The 20,967-nt window shown below is 39.3% G+C and overlaps 1 protein-coding gene across 1 annotated transcript; it reads right to left on the bottom strand.

Moving 5' to 3' along the window:
• Positions 1 to 4,676: 4,676 nt before the first annotated feature.
• On the bottom strand, positions 4,677 to 19,046 carry LOC102078415 (plexin-C1). Its single transcript, XM_019347265.2, has 16 exons — positions 17,602 to 19,046; positions 17,050 to 17,172; positions 12,571 to 12,705; positions 12,396 to 12,496; positions 12,214 to 12,319; positions 11,972 to 12,134; positions 11,726 to 11,828; positions 11,462 to 11,537; positions 11,033 to 11,074; positions 10,781 to 10,914; positions 10,095 to 10,274; positions 9,197 to 9,305; positions 8,405 to 8,584; positions 8,153 to 8,320; positions 5,548 to 5,644; positions 4,677 to 4,936 (listed from the first exon to the last, which is right to left on the bottom strand). Exons 1-16 carry the CDS (start codon positions 18,604 to 18,606, stop codon positions 4,851 to 4,853), a joined length of 2,808 nt encoding a protein of 935 aa, XP_019202810.1. The 5' UTR covers positions 18,607 to 19,046; the 3' UTR covers positions 4,677 to 4,850.
• Between the last annotated feature and the right edge of the window lie 1,921 nt (positions 19,047 to 20,967).

Raw genomic sequence — 20,967 nt, 5'->3', positions numbered from 1 at the left:
ATTAAACACTGTCCCAACTAGGGCTGGGTATTGTCACTGATTTCTAGAATGCCTTTCATAGTTTTTACCTCAAAGTACTTGAGTACTTTTTCCCTCATTCAAAATAATTTCATGGTAAAATTATTTAAACGACCTAATAAGCTTTATTTAGGACAGATAATTACTTATTTTAAACTTTTCTATCAGTCTTTGACAAAGAGAGAACAGCCCGACCATTCTCTCCATCTCTTCGATGGCGCTTTCCCTTCTTCCTCCTCTTCCTCACACACGTTTGTCCTGCTGTGTCATCAGGGGTGGAAAGGCTCTGTCCCATCATTTTTCCCTTAAAGACACCACAGATGATCTGCAGTAGTGAGTTTCTCAGTCTGTTCTGACTCTGGACACTTGTAGTTCTCAGACATGGAAATCAAATGTGTGATCATTTTCAGGATTCAAACACTACTTTAACTTTTAGATACGTCCACATACTTTTTTCTACAGAAAAGAGAAGGGTCTTTCATTCACCACAAATAACTATCTGACTGAATAGTTTTCTTATTAGATAGAGAAATAAAATGAGTCGCAAAGTCTAAAAGCAAAATTCGGATCTCGAGCAGTGACAGCAGCAAGACAGAGAGAGCGAGTTTTGATTTGTGACATTTAGCGTGGAGTGTATAGCTAGTGTGTTGTGTAGTTGTTTTGTGTGTCAGTGGGGGCACTACTGAATGTCACTGTGAATGACCAGGGCAGACCCAACGACTCATTCATGCTTTTAAGCATCTCTTTATTCAGGACGATTGCTGGCCACATAGAGCTCCAGCTCAGCATAACAATAACCAACAACACCCACAATGCAGGACCCAGTATCATATTTAAGTTGGCGGGGCATGACTGCGGATGCCGTGCAGATGTGTCTGCCTTCCCTGCACGGCACCCGCCACAAAACCCCTCCATCACCTGACTGAGGCCGGGGAGCCATCCGGCCGTACCTACTCTCTCTGCGAGCGGGAGAGCTCATCAGCCCGGACCGTCGGCGCCCCTGAAAAAAAAGTGCTTGAATTTGTCTTTGAAAAAGGGGTATGAACCCTGTTAAGCCACTACAAAAATAGCACAAGAGAAGGAGCCTTTCCACATTTACTGTTTGTATTATTAGAGGCACCAAATAAGATGATAACCCAGTTGGCACACAGATCAATAAACCACCTTTCTTTGAGCGAACTGCCTGCTCGTTCAAACAAATGTTAAAGTACATTCGGCTCAATACGACCAAACGGAGGCAGCAGTGAGCTACCATTAAATTAGCCCAATAAATCCTGAATCCCGCATGTACCATGACTTTAAGTGATATTCAGGACCAGTGTTGGTCAAGTTACTTGAAAAAAGTATTCAGTAACTAATTACTGATTACTTCCCCCCAAAAGTAATCCTGTTACTTTACTGATTATTTATTTTCAAAAGTAATTAGTTACTTAGTTACTTTTTAAAAACATGATTTACAACCTGAATAGGTGATGAAGCGGTAGATCTTTCAGCCCAATTCTACTTTCTGCCTAATCCAGCATATAAAATGTAATCAAATGGAAAAGTCTCTTTTAAAAATTTGTTTTATTAGTTTTAATCTTTTAACTTTATGAATCAAGCAAGAATTAAATTATATGCAACATTCTCTGACTGGAAGTTTAACATTTAAACTTATTTTCTGCACATTCCAGCACATAAAATAAAATAGGTTTTTGTGTTTACACTCAGTCTTTCAAATAGATGCAAGTAGAACACAGCAGAAAATAAATAAAATCAAAGACTTAGCGGTCCTGTTGCTCTATTTTCACCTGTATAGCAGGAGTGGGGTAGGCGGAGGTTTGCCCTGGTGCAGGTGTGCCGCAGCGGTCAGTGGAAGAATCTGCGAGTTTGTCTGTGAATTTCGCATTATGTTGTAGCGCACTCGGTGCTTGCTCCGAAGTTTAGGGGTTTTTTGCTGTAAAAAGAAGTTTTCTTCCCACGCAGTGAACAGCGGACGCTAATGTTTTTGTCACTTTTTACGGAATCAAACTCAAAATAAGGTCAGTACTTCCACGCTTTAAACGCTGCACGCTCATACTCTGTCCCGCACTCGATATATTATCCATTCTTGATATGGACACAGCTGTTGCCACGAACGTCGCACTCGCTTACGTCACTGTCATGAGACATTCACAAAAGAATCATGGTTTTAGTAACGCAGTAATGCATCGGTAATCTAATTACCTTTTTTGCCATAGTAATCCCTTACCTTACTCGTTACTTGAAAAAAGTAATCGGATTACAGTAACTGCCCATCTCTGTTCAGGACTGAAAACCAAGCAACGTTCACAACCTGTCTACTTTTTTCAGCTTGTTCTGTTGGTGGTGTCACGGTCCGTGGGAGGAGCTGTGGGAGGCGTCATCGGGATTGTTCGTCGGCTACACATTTGTACACAGGAAACCAGTTTCTGTGGGCCTTCATCCCATTCTGCACGTACACAATTCCAGCAGGAAAGGGCCACATGCAGGCAGGACCACTTAGCCTGTGCTTCAAAGCCCAAAATGATGTGTTTAAAGAAAACTAAATGAATGAAATGTTTAGTTACTGGTTTTTTCCCCACAGTCCTATTCTCATTATAATTTTCACCCAATAAAATATTGTAATAATGTATGTATAATGTAGACCAACGTGTGTATGGTATACTAAATGTGAAAAAAAGATTAATCTTTTATTCCTCAATGTGTATGGCACAGCAGTTACTGACCATTACTATACTATAAGTATGTCCACAGCAGTGTGTAAGCATTTTAGAAGTGTATTTACTTTTTATTTAAAGTGTCATAATTTGATTGTAAAAGTGCATTTTCACTTTTCTTCCCCCTGGGGATCAGGCGTTTGCTGTGGCAGCACCAAAATTGTGGAATGAGTTGCCTTTACATGTTAGACAGGCACCTTCCTTATCTGTTTTTAAATCACGTCTTAAAACATATTTATTTACCTTGGCTTTCACCACAGCAGGACTTGTTGATATCTCTTAATATGTTTTCTTATTAATTATATTATTTTTAATTTTAAGATATTTTATATGTAATTTAAACTGTTTTTTCTCTGTTTTATATTTGTAGCACTTTGGCCAACATTGTTGGATGTAAAGTGCATTATAAATAAAGATGCTATGCTATGCTATGCCTGGAGCGGGCTGCTGTTGTTGGCTGCTCAGGTGTTCTCTGTTGGCGAGCGGCTGTCCCTGGACACTGTACACTGCTGCTCTAAGATAGTATACACACACAGTACTTTCCAAATCTCTCGATATTAGTTTGAATTGTGTCTATTTTGACCGTAATCGTTATTGATTATAATCTGTATATCATGTTGTCTACCATTCTCCCAAGTGATACATTTTCTAATAGAGTGCAGCAAAGGTGACATCTAGTTTCAGTTCTGGGAAGTTCTTTTCTCTTATTTTCTCCCACGCACAAAATATGAGAACAGAGAAGTTCTACTTTACTGAAAGTGGTGGCCAGAGGGCATCCTTGAGCTTACCCGCTGTCTAGTGACAACCAGTAAATCTCAGTAGTACAGTAATAACAGGTTGTTTTTTTTTAATCCTAGCTATGCTTTTTTTTTTTAACTTGCATTTGTTAAATAAATATCTACTCAACCAGTCACATGGCAAATCATTTAGGCATGTAGACATGGTCAATCCAGCCTGAATTTCAAACTGAGCAAAAAGTCACTTAAATTCAAAGTGACTGAATGTGGCATGGTTGTTGGTGCCAGACATCTGAGTATTTCAAAAACTGCTGATCTGCTGGGATTTTTCCCACACAGCCGTTTCTAAGTTTTACAGAGAATTTTCTGAAAGAGAGAAAACATCTAGTGAGCGACAGTTCTCTTGGTAAAAATGTCTTGTTGATGCCAGAGGTCAGAGGAGAATGGCTAGACTGCTTCATGCTAACAGGAAGGCTCAAGCAGTTGTTACAACCGAGGTGTGCGGACGCCCATATTTGAATGTACAGGACATTGAAGCAGATGGCTCTACAGGAGCAGAAGACCCACTCCTTTGCCAAGATTGGAAAAACTTTACCTGTTTTGACGAGTCTCCGTTTCTGCTGGAACATTCAGATGGTACATTCAGAATTTAGTGTAAATAACATGAAAGCATCCATCCATCCTACCTTGTATCAGTGGTTTAGGATGGTGGTGACAGTGTAATGATGTTGGGAATATTTCTTTGGCAAACTTTAAACCTGAGCATTGTTTACAAACCTTTAAACACAGTATTAATGCTGACCTTGTCCAACCATTCATGTCCACTGCAGTAACCGTGCAAGTATCATGGAGCAAAATCTCAGAGAAATGTTTCCAGCATCTTGTTTAATCTGTATCATGAAGAATTAAAGCAGTTCTGAGGCCAAAAAGGAGCCCAATCCAGTACTCCATCAATCTCCAAATAGATAGATAGCATGTAGAAATGCTTTATATGGCTTTAGAGCCAAAAAGTACATATGTCACTTTCACTTAAGAGAAAGAGAAGTAGCATACTATCTATTACAATGACTCTTATTGTTCTAAACATGCAAAAGGTTTAACATACAATGTAAGAAATCTAGGAAATGTTAAATATAACATGACATTATAATGTCTTAAATATACAATCCCAACAATTGGTTTAGTCAGAGAACTATCACAAAAGTAGATATCAGAAAAATCTTTAATGGGATACTGCTTGAACAAAATAATTCAACATTTCAAGAAAAGCCTTAATTAGTTTTATGTTTATATGACTAATGAAAAATATATGAAAATACAAAAAATTATATAACAACTGGAAAAATCAACTTTTAGTACAGCAACTCCGTGAAGATTGTCAGTCAGCCAGCAGAGACCGGAAAGAAACTTTAAATGTTATTTCTGTGGCACGTCTCTTCCTCCACAGATACATAAACACCAGCACTGAAAGACAAACGGTAACTAATTTAAATCAAGCAGAAAACTAGAGAGTTGTCACTAAAGTGGAGTAGAAAACGTTTTCATCAGTCTGTGGCTCTATAGTGTAGGGGTTTACACACTTGCCTAATAAACAAAAGATCCTTGGTTTCATTGTGGGAGTAGACACAAATGGGGCTTCAAATGGCATAAAAACAAATAAAATTTGTCTCACTAACCACTTTGGAGACTTGTGACGTGTGAACGTAGCTTTAAAAAAGGCTATATAGCATGTTAGAAAGCCCAGTTTCAAAGGACTGATAGCTTGTGCCAAGGAGGTTAATTATTATTTGTATAGCTCTTTTGTTTAGGACTTTTAACAAGCAGTTAAGGACAATCAACCATGTATCAGACACACTTAACTGACTATGCAAAATAAACCATTGAAAGGCCATTGTTCCTCTGGAGCCTGATTCCCTAAAAGGACTCTATAGCTAACAGCTAAACTAACTATAACGCTAGCATTAGTGTCGGCTCTACAAAGTATTTCTGGTACAATGTATGCGAACAGCGACACTGAAACTAAGAAAAAAAATCTTAGTCATAAAATAAAAAGCTGATGTATCAAAATCACGTACCAGCAATAACACAGGGTATCAACAGCAAAAGCAGCAATAGAAGATGTGATGAAGGCCGAGGCTTACTGAGGCTTACGGTCCTGTTACCATACTTTATCTAGAAAACATTAAGGAAAGTGTCAATAGAGCAGCAGGTCGGAGATTTTCAAAATATTATTCATACAGTAAATATCATAATATGAAACAGGCTGTAAATAAAGTTGTACAAGGATAGTTGACGTTATGTTAAAAGCAAAAAGCAGTTACATCATGGATCCATTCTGATTGATTGTGCTTTGCGTGAAGCTCAGTGAATAAGAATATTTATAGCATTATTTGTCTTTGAACCTAATCACTTGATATTATATCTGAAAGATATAATTTCAGTGCCTAAACCATTAGCAGAGTACTGCACTGTGGACTTTGTTTCACAGCACACTGTAATTTGGAGCTCTTATCACAATGATCCGGTCTTTAAGTGATGACGTATGAACCCTGCTTCGGGGTCCAAACTACTCCATGTTTATTAAGACTGTTGTGTTTTTAAAGTGTTGTAATGCTTTGTATCTTGTTCTACTTAATCTGAACAAGCCCCTAAAAACAGTCAGTGATCACTGTCGGCCTCTCGGTTTTTGTTACCACTATTTATTTTAAAGGTCAGTTTTCAAAACGTTACCATGTAACTACAGCCCAGCCCATGCAGCAGTACATTAATGACTAACCTCGTATTTTGGATGGATTATCTCAGTTGTTCTTCTGACTTAAGTTTGGTCCGTTTACAGCATCCTGCCATGCGATTGCATTTGTCCCTAACCATCGGGAACCCTCACGTTAACTTTTATCGAGTGGAAAAAAGTTAGCGTTCATCCTCCAGCTTCACTGTGCTAATGTGTTTGTGTTATGCCAGTGGTTCCCAAACTTTTTTTGCTGGGACCCCTTTGACAAGAAAAATGTCCCCCCCCCCCCCCCCCCCCCGCGCACACGCACGCACAAACACATCCTCCAACCACACACACCCATATTTTGCTCCATTGCGGTTTATTTCACACCTCAAACATTTAGTAAACAATTAAGCAAATACAAGTAATCTGCAATAAATTACAGGTAGTAAGAAAATTCTTTTATGCTACGTCCGCACCTACACGGGTAGGTTTGAAAACGCAGCTGTTTCATCCACACGTAAACGGCGTTTCGAATCACCGAAAACTGAGATTTTTTAAAACTCCTTTTTTGCGTTTACGTGTGGACGAGGAATACAGAGTTCGTCACACAACGTCAAAGGTATGTGCCTTTTTTCACGTCATGCTGTGCGCCACGTTATTGTTTACATGAGATGAACTGCAGAATGGCAGATAGTAAGATTAACAGTATTCTGTCTCTATCTTCAGGTTTTACATGCTTACGTATACACATGCAGTTACTGTCCCTCTATTTAGAAAGCCACAGGCATCACGGTGTAATTATTTTACATGTAATAATATTCAACATTGCTATCAATACATTTTTCCAAAAATGCCTCTCTGTGCAAAATGGGTTTAAAAACATAAAAAGCTGTGGGATACTGTCTGTCTGTGATTTGAACCGGGAGAACAAATTGTGGCAGGATCAGCCTGATATTATTTGTATCCCACTGTAACTTTACTGTATAAAGAGCTAACATCTCCAAAATGTCAGGAGTAGTTAGTTCACAAACACTTGTTGTAATGACTAACTACTCCTGACATTTTGGAGATGTTAGCTCTTTATACAGTAAAGTTACAGTGGGATACAAATAATATCAGGCTGATCCTGCCACAATTTGTTCTCCCGGTTCAAATCACAGACAGACAGTATCCCACATTCTTGATTTTTAGTTCACAAACACTTGTTGTAATGACTAAAAATCAAGAATGTGGGATACTGTTTGTCCGTGATTTGAAGAGCCCAACGCTGCTCCCGACGAAGGGAAAAGCAATTATGCAGGGGAGACCTACCTTGGCACTATGCTTCACCATATTTTCTAGTCTTTGGCTTAGAATGAAGTTGGTTTGGAAACATATTCAGCTATGCTGAATGCTGCTTCTTTTTTTTCCCCTTTTCATACCACGCCCCTCCTGCGATGGCTCGGGGGGCGGGCCCCACACTTTGGAAAGGTCTGTGTTATGCTAACATAGCTATGTCGCTAACGATCACGTAGCACATCACTGTATACCAGCTTGTCCAACTTCAGTAAGCCTCCAAATGTCACCACTGTTTACTTTCTGTCTTCATTTATGTTGGAAGTGATAGCAGAGCTGTATGTCTTTATTTTTTCAGAAATCTCTCAGTCAGAACATACCATAATTAGATGGAAACTAGTGAGCTAACCTCCTGCTAACATCTAACTCTGTTAAATTTCATAAATAGTTTTTATGGATGCCTGGATGTTAAACTTAATTTTTACACCTGGTAAAGCAGCAACACTGATCATTTTAGTAACGATGAAAGAATTTAGACAGTTTTTAACTCTCGGTGATGCTGCAGTGTTTGTTTGACTGAAGCGGAGTTTGGACCCAGAAATGGCTAATCATGCCAGACTTAAAGACCGGATAGGTATGTTTGTCTGTCCATAAACAGTGCCTTGTGTTAGTATGAAAGAAACATTTACCAACAACAGCTGAAATTCCACGTCGGGTGGGTTTTTAACCTCACAAGTGAAAGAGTGAGTCTCATCACTGGTTTTGTTTGTTTCCATGATGCAGCAGTATTCCTTACTGTCTTGAACGCCCCACACTGATAATTCTGTTGTTGTCATCTCCAGTTTGTCTGCCTTTTTCTAAAACAACAACACAAACAAAGACTGATGTTCTACGAGCTGATGTCACATGTTTGTGAATGTGCGATTTAAAACGTGCATTACCCGTATAGTGATGCAAACACTGTTTCCTGTTCTTGTGGCTGTGAAGCTGATAAACTCAGGGTCTGGATAGTAGGACATGTTTGTGGAGCAGGCCAAGGTTTGATTAGCTACTTTCAAAAACACAGTGCTGCTAGAAATCCCAGGACTGTTTTCAGCTGAAGGTGAGTCATAGGTGAGACTCTGCAATGAATTGAGTTTTTATATTAATCATAGACTCTTTATATAGCTAGCATGGTATGGTCATGATGGTGACATGATAAACTTAGTAATCTCAATCACAGAATCAGAAGTGCCTCAACATCTTTATTTCTAATGATTCAGCTTCTCTCCAGAACTTGTTTTGTGCCAAATAATCTTACCAGTTACCCTCAGTCTTCAACAAGGTGTTTATTTTAACCTTGCCTTTTTATTTTAATTTGACTCCCAATAAAATATAAGTGTTTTTTCTGATTACTGCATTTCTGTAATATCGTTGTGTACTGATACAATTCAACTTGATACACTACAGGAAAACTATAATATGTTTATTGTTTTGTTTTTTTCATTTTATTTTTAGACAGTACATGCTAACACAGCACAGAGTGTGGGGTCCAGAGCTTTTTTGGTGGCACAAAAAGAGGATGGTAGTTTTATTGTTGTGTTATCGGTTAAGGGTAAGCTTCGAGCTGCAAGTCTGTAAATGTGTACAGGTGACATACTGTAAGAAGATTACTTAAGAGCTTTGGCATGCAGTGAGAGGGTGTATGTCATGTATACTAACTGTACTAGACACTGTGCGTGTGTACAGACCACCTGATAGCTGCTGTTTTTAGGAAGTGCGACTTCCTGCATGGCATGGCTGTGTACAATGCCTTCAACAAACTTCAGGTGGGACCCTCTGACTGTGATCTTCCTGTTCCCACTGCAGGACACAGAGAGCAGCATTTTAGTCACAGCAGAGAACCTTTCAAAAGAATTTTGATTACAGTGACTCTGCTTTGACAGCAAAACAATAGTTGACCACTGCTACTTGAGTCTATATATTACATAGTCTATATATTATGTAGACTCAAGTAGGTTACTCTTATATGTATTTGAGTATCAATAAGAGCAACCTGAGGATACTGAATTTTCATAGCAAATGTTGGGACTGTGTAGGTGTTTAGATATTATGCTGCAGACCAAAGTGTCTGATGGACTGAAACAAAGCATTAATGGATCACAGTAGTATTATTGGGGAGTTTAAGTACCAAACCAACGTGGTGGATCATTTCTTAATGGAAGAAGAAAATGCAAGATAAAAAAAGAGGACTTCCTAGGCAATACCAGTATGTGTGACCTCTGTAGAACGAGAAGGTTTAGTGTTTGAGAAAAAGGCTGAGAAAAAAAGAGCAATTTTAGATCCATTTTCTTTATCACCGTGGTATATTTGTGATAAACAAACAAGTTCTAGTTTCAGAAGACAATATGTTACAGGCAGTGCCCTGCTTGTGTCACTTTAGGTGTGCTACAGCTTCTGTGAAAGTTTCAGTTCCTCTGCTTCATAGTTTGGTACTAATAACTAAAGTGAACTTGGGTATTTTTTCAGGTGACCTGTTCCCCAAAAACACAAGTTCAACACGAGTTCCTCTTAATCATTCGAAGAAATTAACATTATCTGTTTTCATAACATCTCGGCTTTGTTAGGTGGTTTCAGTTAAATTAGGTGTACCTTATCCAGCTGCTGCTTGGAGTAGCGTTTGTACAGGATGGTGATGACAAGTATGTGATGTTAGCTTCGCCGTGGCAACTACCATCTGGGAGGAGAACACATACATTGACCACACCTTTGATATCTGTGCTGGGAATGTGGAACGTCACACTGACACCAGTGTTGTCCCAAACAGGAGACCTGACCAGAACACACACACAGAGCGAGAAAAGTCATCACTAAGATCATCATATTATGCAGAAAAACTGAACACAGACAAAAACTGATCAGTAAAATCTTCCACAGTATAATTAAAGATTTGTCTGTATGAAGAAATGTTTTCCAAACTTAACGCATCTCCTGTGATTATAAAAGGATTCCTCGGGATACCGAGGAATCCTTTTAACACAGCAACTGATAGAGATGGACTTCTTCAAACCAAAAGCACAGGAAGCACGGCCTGAGTTTCAGTTTTACACTCAGATACCAAACAGTCTCTCTGAGCACCGACACTGAGAGGGAGGCAAATAGTGCATCGCTCGTACCTGTACTTTCTGCAGCCTCTTCCAAAGCTAAAAGCTGTTAAGCTAAAGTTTTTTTTTCAACTGTCAAAATTAAATTGTAGAATATTCAGTTTTAAATATGTCTCCCTGTTTGGAATTCTTTCTAGTCCAAGAATCATCTTAGTTATCTGTAAAGTGACTCACTCTTTTGGAGCACAGTCAGCGTGCGTCTGGATCCTCACTCCTGACACGTCACCAAGGTTATGACCTAATAACACAGCATGGTTTGTGCCATACAACGACACCACATTGGGAGTGATGGAGAAGATCTCTGGGATCTGACAGTGAAACAAAAAAATAATCAGATTAAAATAATTTCCTTCTTCTGCCATTAAAAGCTCTACCGGATGTAGATAAAGTATCAGAAGAACAATAAAAAAAGAGCATTACACTCACAGAAAAGTTCTTCCCAGACTCCAACTTTTGGCAAACACTTTCCTGTAGCAGAGAATGAATTTAGCCTTGGATTACAACACTGTGCAGATGCTATTAGAGCTGATCTCAGACATGTTGTAGCTAACATTAGCTTTGTTCAAAAAGTTTAAATGGTAGGAAACAGCTAACCTGAGTATTTTCATTTAGAAACTGAAGTGAATCATTTTACAATGAGGGAAATCTAAACTCTATTCATCAACTAGTCTAGCCTCATGACCTACTGTAAATGACACCGAAGAAAATCTGAATTTTTAAGCAGAGATTAAGTCTCACTTTCTACGAATTAAGGCAATATTGTTGGATTTGAAATGTTCCATACAACAAATGTACAACATGAAATGTGAAAAACTGCTACATAAATTCATAAAAATACGATAGTTTCATTATTACATCAGTCTCTCCTTGGTTAGCCCAGGAACAGCTGTTTCTGCTCCAACCACAACCAGCCTTGATACACTGCTGACACCTGAACAGAAAACAATCATATAGGATCAGAGGACTTTGAATGTGCCTCATACAACTACTCATAAGATTCACTTATTTTATTTGATCATATTTATTTTGTATGACTAGGACATGGTTATTTTATAAGTCTTGGGAATGATGGTTTTCGTCTATGATTATTTGTTATCTTTATAATCTGACTGGACTTACAAGATAGAAGTTGGAGGTCCATGGATGTCAGAGCAGTTGGTTAATTTCACTTGTTCTAACAGGAGTATTTTTCCAAATCTAAACTTTACTGTGACATGCAGGCCTGTAAAATAAATATATATATTAAATGATAAATGTCAAATGAGTTGGACCAATATATAATAATAAACAACAAAAGATTAAACTCAATCTGTCAAATGTTTTAAATCAATACATTCCTAGGATTATTTATCAAAAGTGACAAACCATCAGGAGGAAGTGTGTGATCAGACAGGTAGCAGGTGCATTGGGGGAACCGTGGAGGGTTATTCCCAATACAAAGGTGGCCAGAAATTGCAGAGAACTGGCAGGTGAAGTCAGACGACACTTTCTGGCCCACAGTCAGGTGTGTGTGGATTTTCAGTGAGATCTAAAATCGGAAGGATATAACTGAACAATAAATGAAAACCAGAAATGATTACGCTCTCGAGTGTGTTTGTAAGCTGTACCTGTCCGTTTGTGTCCTTTTCAACTTTGTGGGAAATCATTTTGTGTTGGGACTCATCAGGAATGGACAGCCAGTCCGAATCTGTGCAGTCATCTTCAAATGTGCAGCTAGGAGAAGAAGAAGAAATGATCACCAAGTTCAGAATTGTTTGAAGACGTCAGCTACAGAAGTTGTTTCTCTCACCTGCTTTTAGAGCCACACCAACCACAGTATGGATCCTGTGCAGACCAACACTCCTGCACATTTGTGTACATGCTGCAGTTTGACACAGGAACTCGCTTCATCTAGAACAACAAACACTTTTAAATGCAGCACAGGTACATGTGACATTAAGATAATCAGTAAATAATATAAGTACCTGGTTTCTAAATGGCACATACACATGTTTATGATCCACTGGATCCAGATGTAATTTGAGAAACACTTTGCGGTCATCACTGGTCCTGTAGAGCACCGTGGGACAGGCAGCGTGATAATTCCTGTCCACAGACAGCTGACAACAAGAAGGTGATCATTTCTGAGACACTGTACTATTGTTTCTGTACTCAATGTTTTTTCTTCATTTATTTTTAAAAAAAATTTCTTTGTTTATTTGTTTGTTTTTCTCAAATCAGAAGTATCAGAAGAGTGATTAATCTGGTTATACCTTGTTTCATGGGACAGTAAGCAGAATTTAAATCATCTGCAAATTGGATATACAGTATCGAGCAATATTTAATCAAAAATCATGCAGAGACAATATATCAAATGTTAAATGTTACAACTTGCATTCAGAAAAACCATACAGCTTCTACATCCCCATCATCATCAAGCTAATCTTTGTTTCATCTTTCCAAAGAATATTTTTCAGGTCAAAGCCAACTGTTTGAGGTCTCGTGTCCTTCCTGTCAATAAGTGCAAAAATGGTTTTTGTATATACATTCTTGATGGCATCTCTTGATTTTAGAGTTTGATAAAGAGAGGTTCAAGACAGGTTAGTTCAAGACTAACCAATGAAACAATGCAGAGATTATCCACTGTAATGACCTTCTTCACTTGCACGTACATCTCTTTGGAGACCAAATGCTGAGTTCCATGTAAACAGGTTATAATATATTCCACTAAATAGCTAAATAAAGAATAAAGAATTCCCCACTCACTATTCTCATACTGTTTCCCTGCCTCTGAGAGTACACCTTTGATGGTTCAGGACTGGCTTCTATCTCTCTGGTATACCTCATTCAAGTGGCTGGCCAAAGCTGTGAGTCTTTGCTTGGCAGACTCAGGTATGGACAGCTTGCTGCACTTATTAGCCATCTTGTTCTTCAACTCACCTTTTTGCATCTCCAGTAGTTGGCTAACTTCCCTCTGTGCTGACTTAGCCTCTATATTTGTGTTCTGCCTCATCAATCTCTAGTTTTTATAGCAGTTGCTTCTTCCAGATGTTGGAACACTGAGCAACAAGTTGCTTCGTCATTAGTATAGATGTCGTGTGCCAAAGAATCCTCAAGTCCCACATCCTCTTCATGTAACCTTTTCTGCTGTGATTACTTGCTTAGTAGCATTCCAACACCTCCCTATTCTCAGCAGTTATCGACATGTGCCTTTGTGTTCCAGTTGCAAACACACTCATCAGTGTGTCCTGGTTCCTCAACAGCTGATGCAGGCCTTGTTTATCAGAATGACTTTTGAGACCGTATGGTATTCAATTTTATATATAAAAAATTCCCCTCTTGCTTGCTACGGACAGTTAATAATTCAAGCTCGAGTCCTCTACCAGACGTCTTCAGGTTCCTGTGCAGCATCTCTTCCTAGGACTCCGCTCTTCTGGACAGAGATCTCAGATGTTGATCCTGGGATCTGTTGGAGCCATTCGTCTAGCTTGAGTATCACTGCACCGTGATTGCTCTGATTACCACTGGGACCACTGTTACCTTCACCCTCCACATCTTCTCGAACTCTTCACTCGACTCTTGGTACTTCTCCAGATTCTCTTGTTCCTTCTTCCTGATGTTGCTGTCAGTCATTATAGCTACATCTATTACTACAGCCATCTTCCTCTGTTTGTCCGCTACTATTCAATTCAATTCAGTTTTATTTATATAGCGCCAAATCACAACAAAAGTCGCCTCAAGGCCAGAGAAAAACCCAACAATCATATGACCCCCCTATGAGCAAGCACTTTGGCGACAGTGGGAAGGAAAAACTCCCTTTTAACAGGAAGAAACCTCCAGCAGAACCAGGCTCAGGGAGGGGCGGGGCCATCTACTGCGACCGGTTGGGGTGAGAAAAGGAAAACAGGATAAAGACATGCTGTGGAAGAGAGACAGAGATTAATAACAGATATGATTCAATGCAGAGAGGTCTATTAACACATACTGAGTGAGAAAGGTGACTGGAAAGGAAAAACTCAATGCATCATGGGAATCCCCGGCAGCCTACGTCTATTGCAGCATAACTAAGGGAGGATTCAGGGTCACCTGGTCCAGCCCTAACTATATGCTTTAGGAAAAGGGAAAGTTTTAAGCCTAATCTTGAAAGTAGAGATAGTGTCTGTCTCCCGAATCCAAACTGGAAGCTGGTTCCACAGAAGAGGGGCCTGAAAACTAAAGGCTCTCCCTCCCATTCTACTTTTAAATACTCTAGGACCAACAAGTAGGCCTGCAGTGCGAGAGCGAAGTGCTCTAATAGGATGATATGGTACTACAAGGTCGTTAAGATAAGATGGGGCCTGATTATTTAAGACCTTGTATGTGAGGAGCAGGATTTTGAATTCAATTCTGGATTTAACAGGAAGCCAATGAAGGGAAGCCAAAACAGGAGAAGTATGTTCTCTCTTTCTAGTCCCTGTCAGGACTCTTGCTGCAGCATTTTGGATCAGCTGAAGGCTTTTCAGCGAGTTTTTAGGACATCCTGATAGTAATGAATTACAGTAGTCCAGCCTCGAAGTAATAAATGCATGAACTAGTTTTTCGGTATCTAACCAGATTCTTACTCTGAATGGCATTACCTTGGCCTCCAGTAACACTGTAAGGAACCTTGGAGTCATTTTTGACCAGGACATGTCCTTCAACGCGCATATGAAACAAAAATGTAAGACTGCTTTCTTCCATTTGCGCAACATCTCTAAAATTAGAAATATCCTGTCTCAGAGTGACGCCATATTTCTAAGATTTTCAGGGCCGAGTACAATAACCTCAGTTTTATCTGAATTAAGGAGCAGAAAGTTAGCAGCCATCCAGGTCTTAATGTCTTTAAGACATTCCTGCAGTTTAACTAATTGGTGTGTGTTACCTGGCTTCATGGATAGATAGAGCTGCGTGTCATCTGCATAGCAGTGAAAATTTATGCTATGTCTTCTAATGATGCTGCCTAGGGGAAGCATGTATAATGTAAACAGAATTGGTCCTAGCACTGAACCCTGTGGAACACCATAATTGACCTTAGTGGGTGAAGAGGACTCTCCATTTACATGTACAAATTGGAGTCTATTAGATAGATATGATACAAACCACTGCAGTACAGTACCTGTAATACCTACAGCATGTTCTAATCGCTCTAATAGGATATTATGGTCAACAGTATAGAACGCTGCACTAAGGTCTAGCAGGACAAGCACAGAGATGAGTCCACTGTAAGAGGCCATAAGATCATTTGTAACCTTCACTAAAGCTATTTCTGTGCTGTGATGAGCTCTGAAACCTGACTGAAACTCTTCAAATAAGCCATTCCTCTGCAGATGATCTGTTAGCTGTTTGACAACTACTCTTTCAAGGATTTTTGATATGAAAGGAAGGTTGGAGATTGGCCTATATTTAGCTAAGACAGCTGGGTCTAGAGATGGCTTTTTGAGTAAAGGTTTAACTACAGCCACCTTGAAGGCCTGTGGTACATAGCCGATTATTAGAGATAGGTTGATCATATTTGAGATCGAAGAATTAATTAATGGCAGGACTTCTTTGAGCAGTTTTGTAGGAATGGGGTCTAAAAGACACGTTGATGGTTTGGAGGAAGTAATTATTGAAGTTAACTCAGAAAGATCAATTGGAGAAAAAGAGTCTAACTTAACATCAATGGTACTAAGAGTAGCTGTAGATGATATTACATCTGTGGGATGATTATTGGTAATTTTTTCTCTAATGATAAGAATTTTATTTGTGAAGAAGTTCATGAAGTCATTACTAGTTAGCGTTAAAGGGATGGTTGGCTCAGTAGAGCTCTGACTTTTTGTCAGCCTGGCTACAGTGCTGAAGAGAAACCTGGGGTTGTTCTTATTTTCTTCAATCAGTGACGAATAGAAGGTGTTCTGGCTTTGCGGAGGGCTTTCTTATAAAGCAGCAAACTATTTCTCCAGGCTAAATGATGATCCTCTAAATTTGTGACACGCCATTTCCTCTCCAGTTTACGAGTCATCTGCTTTAGGCTACGTGTTTGAGAATTATACCACGGAGTCAGATACTTCTGATTTGAGACCTTAGTTTTCACAGGAGCTACAGTATACTATGTCCGATTCCCGATACAGTTTTTTGTCTACCTGTATCTGGAAGCCCCAGATAGAGATCTCAAGGTTTTTTACATATATATCTATATATATATATAGAGAGAGAGAGAGAGAGAGAGAGGGAGAGAGAGAAAGAGATACACACACACACACACACACACACACACACACACACACACACACACACACACACACACATTGAAGCTAGTATTATAAATGAAATGTTGTAGAAACAGGGAAATTGTTGCTCACTCACATTATTATAGCAGAAATTAACAGCAGAAAATAGACTTTGAAAAAGTGAACACAAGCATGTTTTCTATGACGAGTACCTGATGTATATTAGTTGATACAAACCTTAATGAGCAGCCCATCTTCTGTCCAAATGTAGAAAACCATCCAGGCATTCTGCCTCACTGCCAGCACTGAGGTCATGTAGCTTTGCCTGACGATGACTGCCTTTGGTTTCAGGATCTTTGGCTGACGCAAACAAAACATGAGAAACCAGAAGACCTGAACACTAGAGGTACTGAATGAACCTAGAAAAGAATTTGCATCATACTACTTAAAGTCTTATTGAAGCATCTTGCTGCGTTATTATCAAACTGACCCAAGTTCATTGATGTTATCTTTTGATTTTAAAAATATAAGGTTCAGCAATGAAGTGCTGCTATATGTACATATATATATATATATATGTACATATATATATATATATATATATATATATATATATGTACATATATATATATATATATATATATATATATGTACATATATATGTACATATATATGTTAATGTTTATGTTAATGTTGTACTTGCATCACTGACCAGTAAAGGTACTGGAGCAAAAGGTGGGAACAATGTCAACAGTACAACCATTAAATCAGAGTTTAAAAAGCTCTCACCGTCACTTCTGATGGCACAGAGGTGTAGAAGTCTGGATCTCTGTCGGTGTTCCTGCTGTAATCAGGGCTGATGTCAAACACCATCAGCTCGGTGTCGGTGTCTCCTCCATCCACACTGAACACGCCGCTCCAAAGCACCGGCTGCTCCCCCGGGATGACCGAGGAGGCCACGAGTCTGCTGCTTTCACTGTCAGAGACACTGAGAGTCGCGCCCCGCAGAGACTTGAGTGTATCAGTTTTACTTTTTTCGCCTTCGAGCCAAATGAGACGGACTCTGTTTGTTTGAGCTGAGAGCACGTTGGAGAACAGATAGATGGTTGATTTAATCTGAAACCCGTCAACAAACTCCACATCACCTTTACTTTTGATCCCAGGTGTGCCTGAAGCGCCATCAGTTAGAGAAAATATACCTCCACCCTGTTTGTTATCTGTATCTTGAAGGTTGGCAGTCTGCTGATTAATACCACACTTGTCGTTTTCATACTGTTCTTTGTTTTGTTGGATCGCGGTCAGAATGTAAGTGTCAGTCTGAGTTTTCTTCTTCACGTCCACCAGAAAGCTGACTGACCTGCTGCTGCTCTTCAGAGGCCCCACCTGGATCTGTTCTCTGTACAGAAGGTTGGAGATGTTCTTTAGGTCCAGAACCTCGCAGTGACCGCAGTCATCGTCAGTCACACCACAGCTAATCAGAGAGTCATTCTTTGTGAAAGGCAACAACACGTTGATGCTGAAAGTTGCGTTCCACTCAGCTGTGTCAGAAACCCGATAAAACTGCACATCATCCTGCTGGTTTCCGATCTTTAAGATTCCTCTCTGGGTCAGACTGTTGATCAGAGTCAGGTCGTGGCTCAGCTGGTACAGCCTCTCTTCTGTGGCAATGTAAAGTGTGTTGGAGGTCATGGCAAATTGGCGGATGTCTCCATCAAAGGTGAAGCCTCCATCCTCTTCCAGGCACAGACCCAGTTCTCCAGAGAGAACAGAAAGCAGAGCGAGCAGCAGGATCATCTTAGAATAACAATAATTCTACCTGGGACACGCTCACACAGCGATGCTCTGCGTGGCACTCTGCTCTCTGACACTGTGTCTCTATACTTGTGCGTAAAGTGCAGAGCGCGCAGCTGAAAAGAGAACTGCTGGAAGCAGGAGGGCTGGAGCGTGCCAAGTGAAAGTGAAAATATTTGAACATTTTCACTCAGCTGCTTTCGTCTCATTTCCACCCCGTACCTCTGTACAGGCCAAAGGAACCCAGATGTGTCCCTTAGTCAGTTACTTTCTGCAGCAAGTTTGCTCACTACAGTTTAGTTCTTACTGTTCAAAACATGTTTAGTTTTAGTTTCAGTCTTAGTTTTGGTCATTTTTTAGTTATTATTGTATGGAGGTCTTATGTTAGAGGCAACAATCAGCAAAATCAGTACAGTATTACAATAAAAGCACACACTGTTGAAATAGTTGTTGTAGAAATCTAAAAAAATATGTGCATCAAAGCCTCATAAAGCAAGTTCGGATTCAAATGTACCAAACTAACAAACACTAAGTGCATATTTTCATATGTTCATTTTAGTTTTGTTAGTGTTCAATTCAATTCAATCCAATTTTATTTATATAGTGCCAAATCACAACAAAAGTCGCCTCAAGGCGCTTCATAATTCATCATTATTGTTCTAGCTTCATAAGATTGTTTCAGTTAGTTTTCAGTTTGGTCTAGTTTTGTTTTAGTTAACTAAAATGTTTTTGGTTTTTTTAATCACATTTTAGTTTTTAGTTTAGCTTTAGTTAACTATAACAACCTTGCAAGTCATATGATGATATCCATCTCAACAAGAATCAGAATCCAGAGTGGATGGAGAGCATTTCAATTACAATCATTTCTCAACTGAATTCCCAGTCCATATCATGTAGTATGGGTACTGTTCACTCAAAAATCATGAAGCAATTCACTACTCGACATCATATTTGTTACAATCTGTTTAATGCTGTACTTATTAACATCTGTCTGTCAGTGAATATCAAATAAAAACAAACAGTGAAACTGAGTTCGATGTAGTTTCCTTTCCCCTTTAACAAATAAGGAAATTGAACTGTGGACATAAATATATGTGGGATGTCATAAGAGGCGATTTGGTGATAGTGTAAAGCCAGATTTGACCTAAATCAATGGAAATATATGAACTGAGAAATAATTCGGACACAAAAGCCATTCAGTGCTGAGTTTAAGAATGTAATGGAAACTCTCAGCTAAGGACACACTTAGAGGAGCTGAGACGTTAACACAGGCAGAATTCTGACATATGTTGTGTCTGGATCTAATGTGATGATCTTTCCATTGAACAAGGGATGTGTCCACTGATTAACATGAGCAGAAGAAATCTCAGCCAACTTTTAAAAATGTAATGTAAAAACTCCCAACACGTTTTAACTGGAGAACAGCAACATCGACATCTAGTGTCAGTGCTGGGAAGTACTTTTCTCTTATTTTCTGGCATGTGACGTTTTTGACTTGCAAAACCTGACCAAATAGATGGTGTGCCTTCTGACATATGCTTGCTTCTGACAAACATATGTATTTATTTTAAATACACGGTTCCAGCTGTAATAAAAAAAAGTGATTTTATAAAATAACAACACGCTATACACTATGCAAAATAATTAAACACTAGGGAGACGCCTTTATTTGCATTGTGGAAGGAATTTACATCAATGCCTGCTTCCAAAATATATGAAAAAGAAATTACATAAAACAACTAAAATGCAAATTTATACTATCACAAGGGCAACGGCCTGAAGTTATGCCTGAATTGTGAGGTTACCGATTAACCAAAATATGGGAAGGAATAAATAACTCTTTGGTGACCTGGCACATGAATTCAAAGTGTTTAAGTTACTTCCAACTTCACTTGTGTTTAAGGTACAGTAGGTCATTTTTAGGATATTTAATAGAAATAAAGAATGCTGTACTCATATATATATATATATATATATATATATATATATATATATTTATCTGTCTCGCTCATGTCTGCGGTAGGCTCGCTTAGCATAGGGGGTCTAGCCTTAGGACCCTTACTGGATACAGACGCCCCAGGCAGGAATCGAACTTGCGATCTTCTGCTCCAAAGGCGTGTAGCTTAACCACTACGCTATCCAGCTGTAGTCGGATGGTAACAAAAAGAGGGAAGGTAGTCAGAACTGAGGGGATTGAACTACCAGAAGGCAACATTGCAGACATAGAGGACAGTTACAAGTACCTGGGGATCCCGCAGGCGAATGGGAACCATGAAGAGGCCGCTAGAAAAGCTGCAACCACCAAGTACCTGCAGAGGGTCAGGCAAGTCCTGAGGAGTCAGCTGAACGGTAAGAACAAGATCA

Source organism: Oreochromis niloticus, linkage group LG17, assembly GCF_001858045.2.
Source record: "Oreochromis niloticus isolate F11D_XX linkage group LG17, O_niloticus_UMD_NMBU, whole genome shotgun sequence".
In the NCBI taxonomy this organism is placed as follows: Eukaryota; Metazoa; Chordata; class Actinopteri; order Cichliformes; family Cichlidae; genus Oreochromis; species Oreochromis niloticus.
This window is presented reverse-complemented; position numbering and strand designations above follow the sequence as displayed.

What these genes read in the sequence shown, in the direction of transcription:
- LOC102078415 (XM_019347265.2), bottom strand. Translation starts at nt 18,606, where the DNA reads ATGATCCTGCTGCTCGCTCTGCTTTCTGTTCTCTCTGGAGAACTGGGT. An exon ending in CTGTGCCATCAGAAGTGACG is followed by an intron (nt 17,173 to 17,601) that starts GTGAGAGCTTTT and finishes TGTTTGCGTCAG; the next exon opens with CCAAAGATCCTGAAACCAAA. An exon ending in GCTGACTGTGCTCCAAAAGA is followed by an intron (nt 10,275 to 10,780) that starts GTGAGTCACTTT and finishes TGTTCTGGTCAG; the next exon opens with GTCTCCTGTTTGGGACAACA.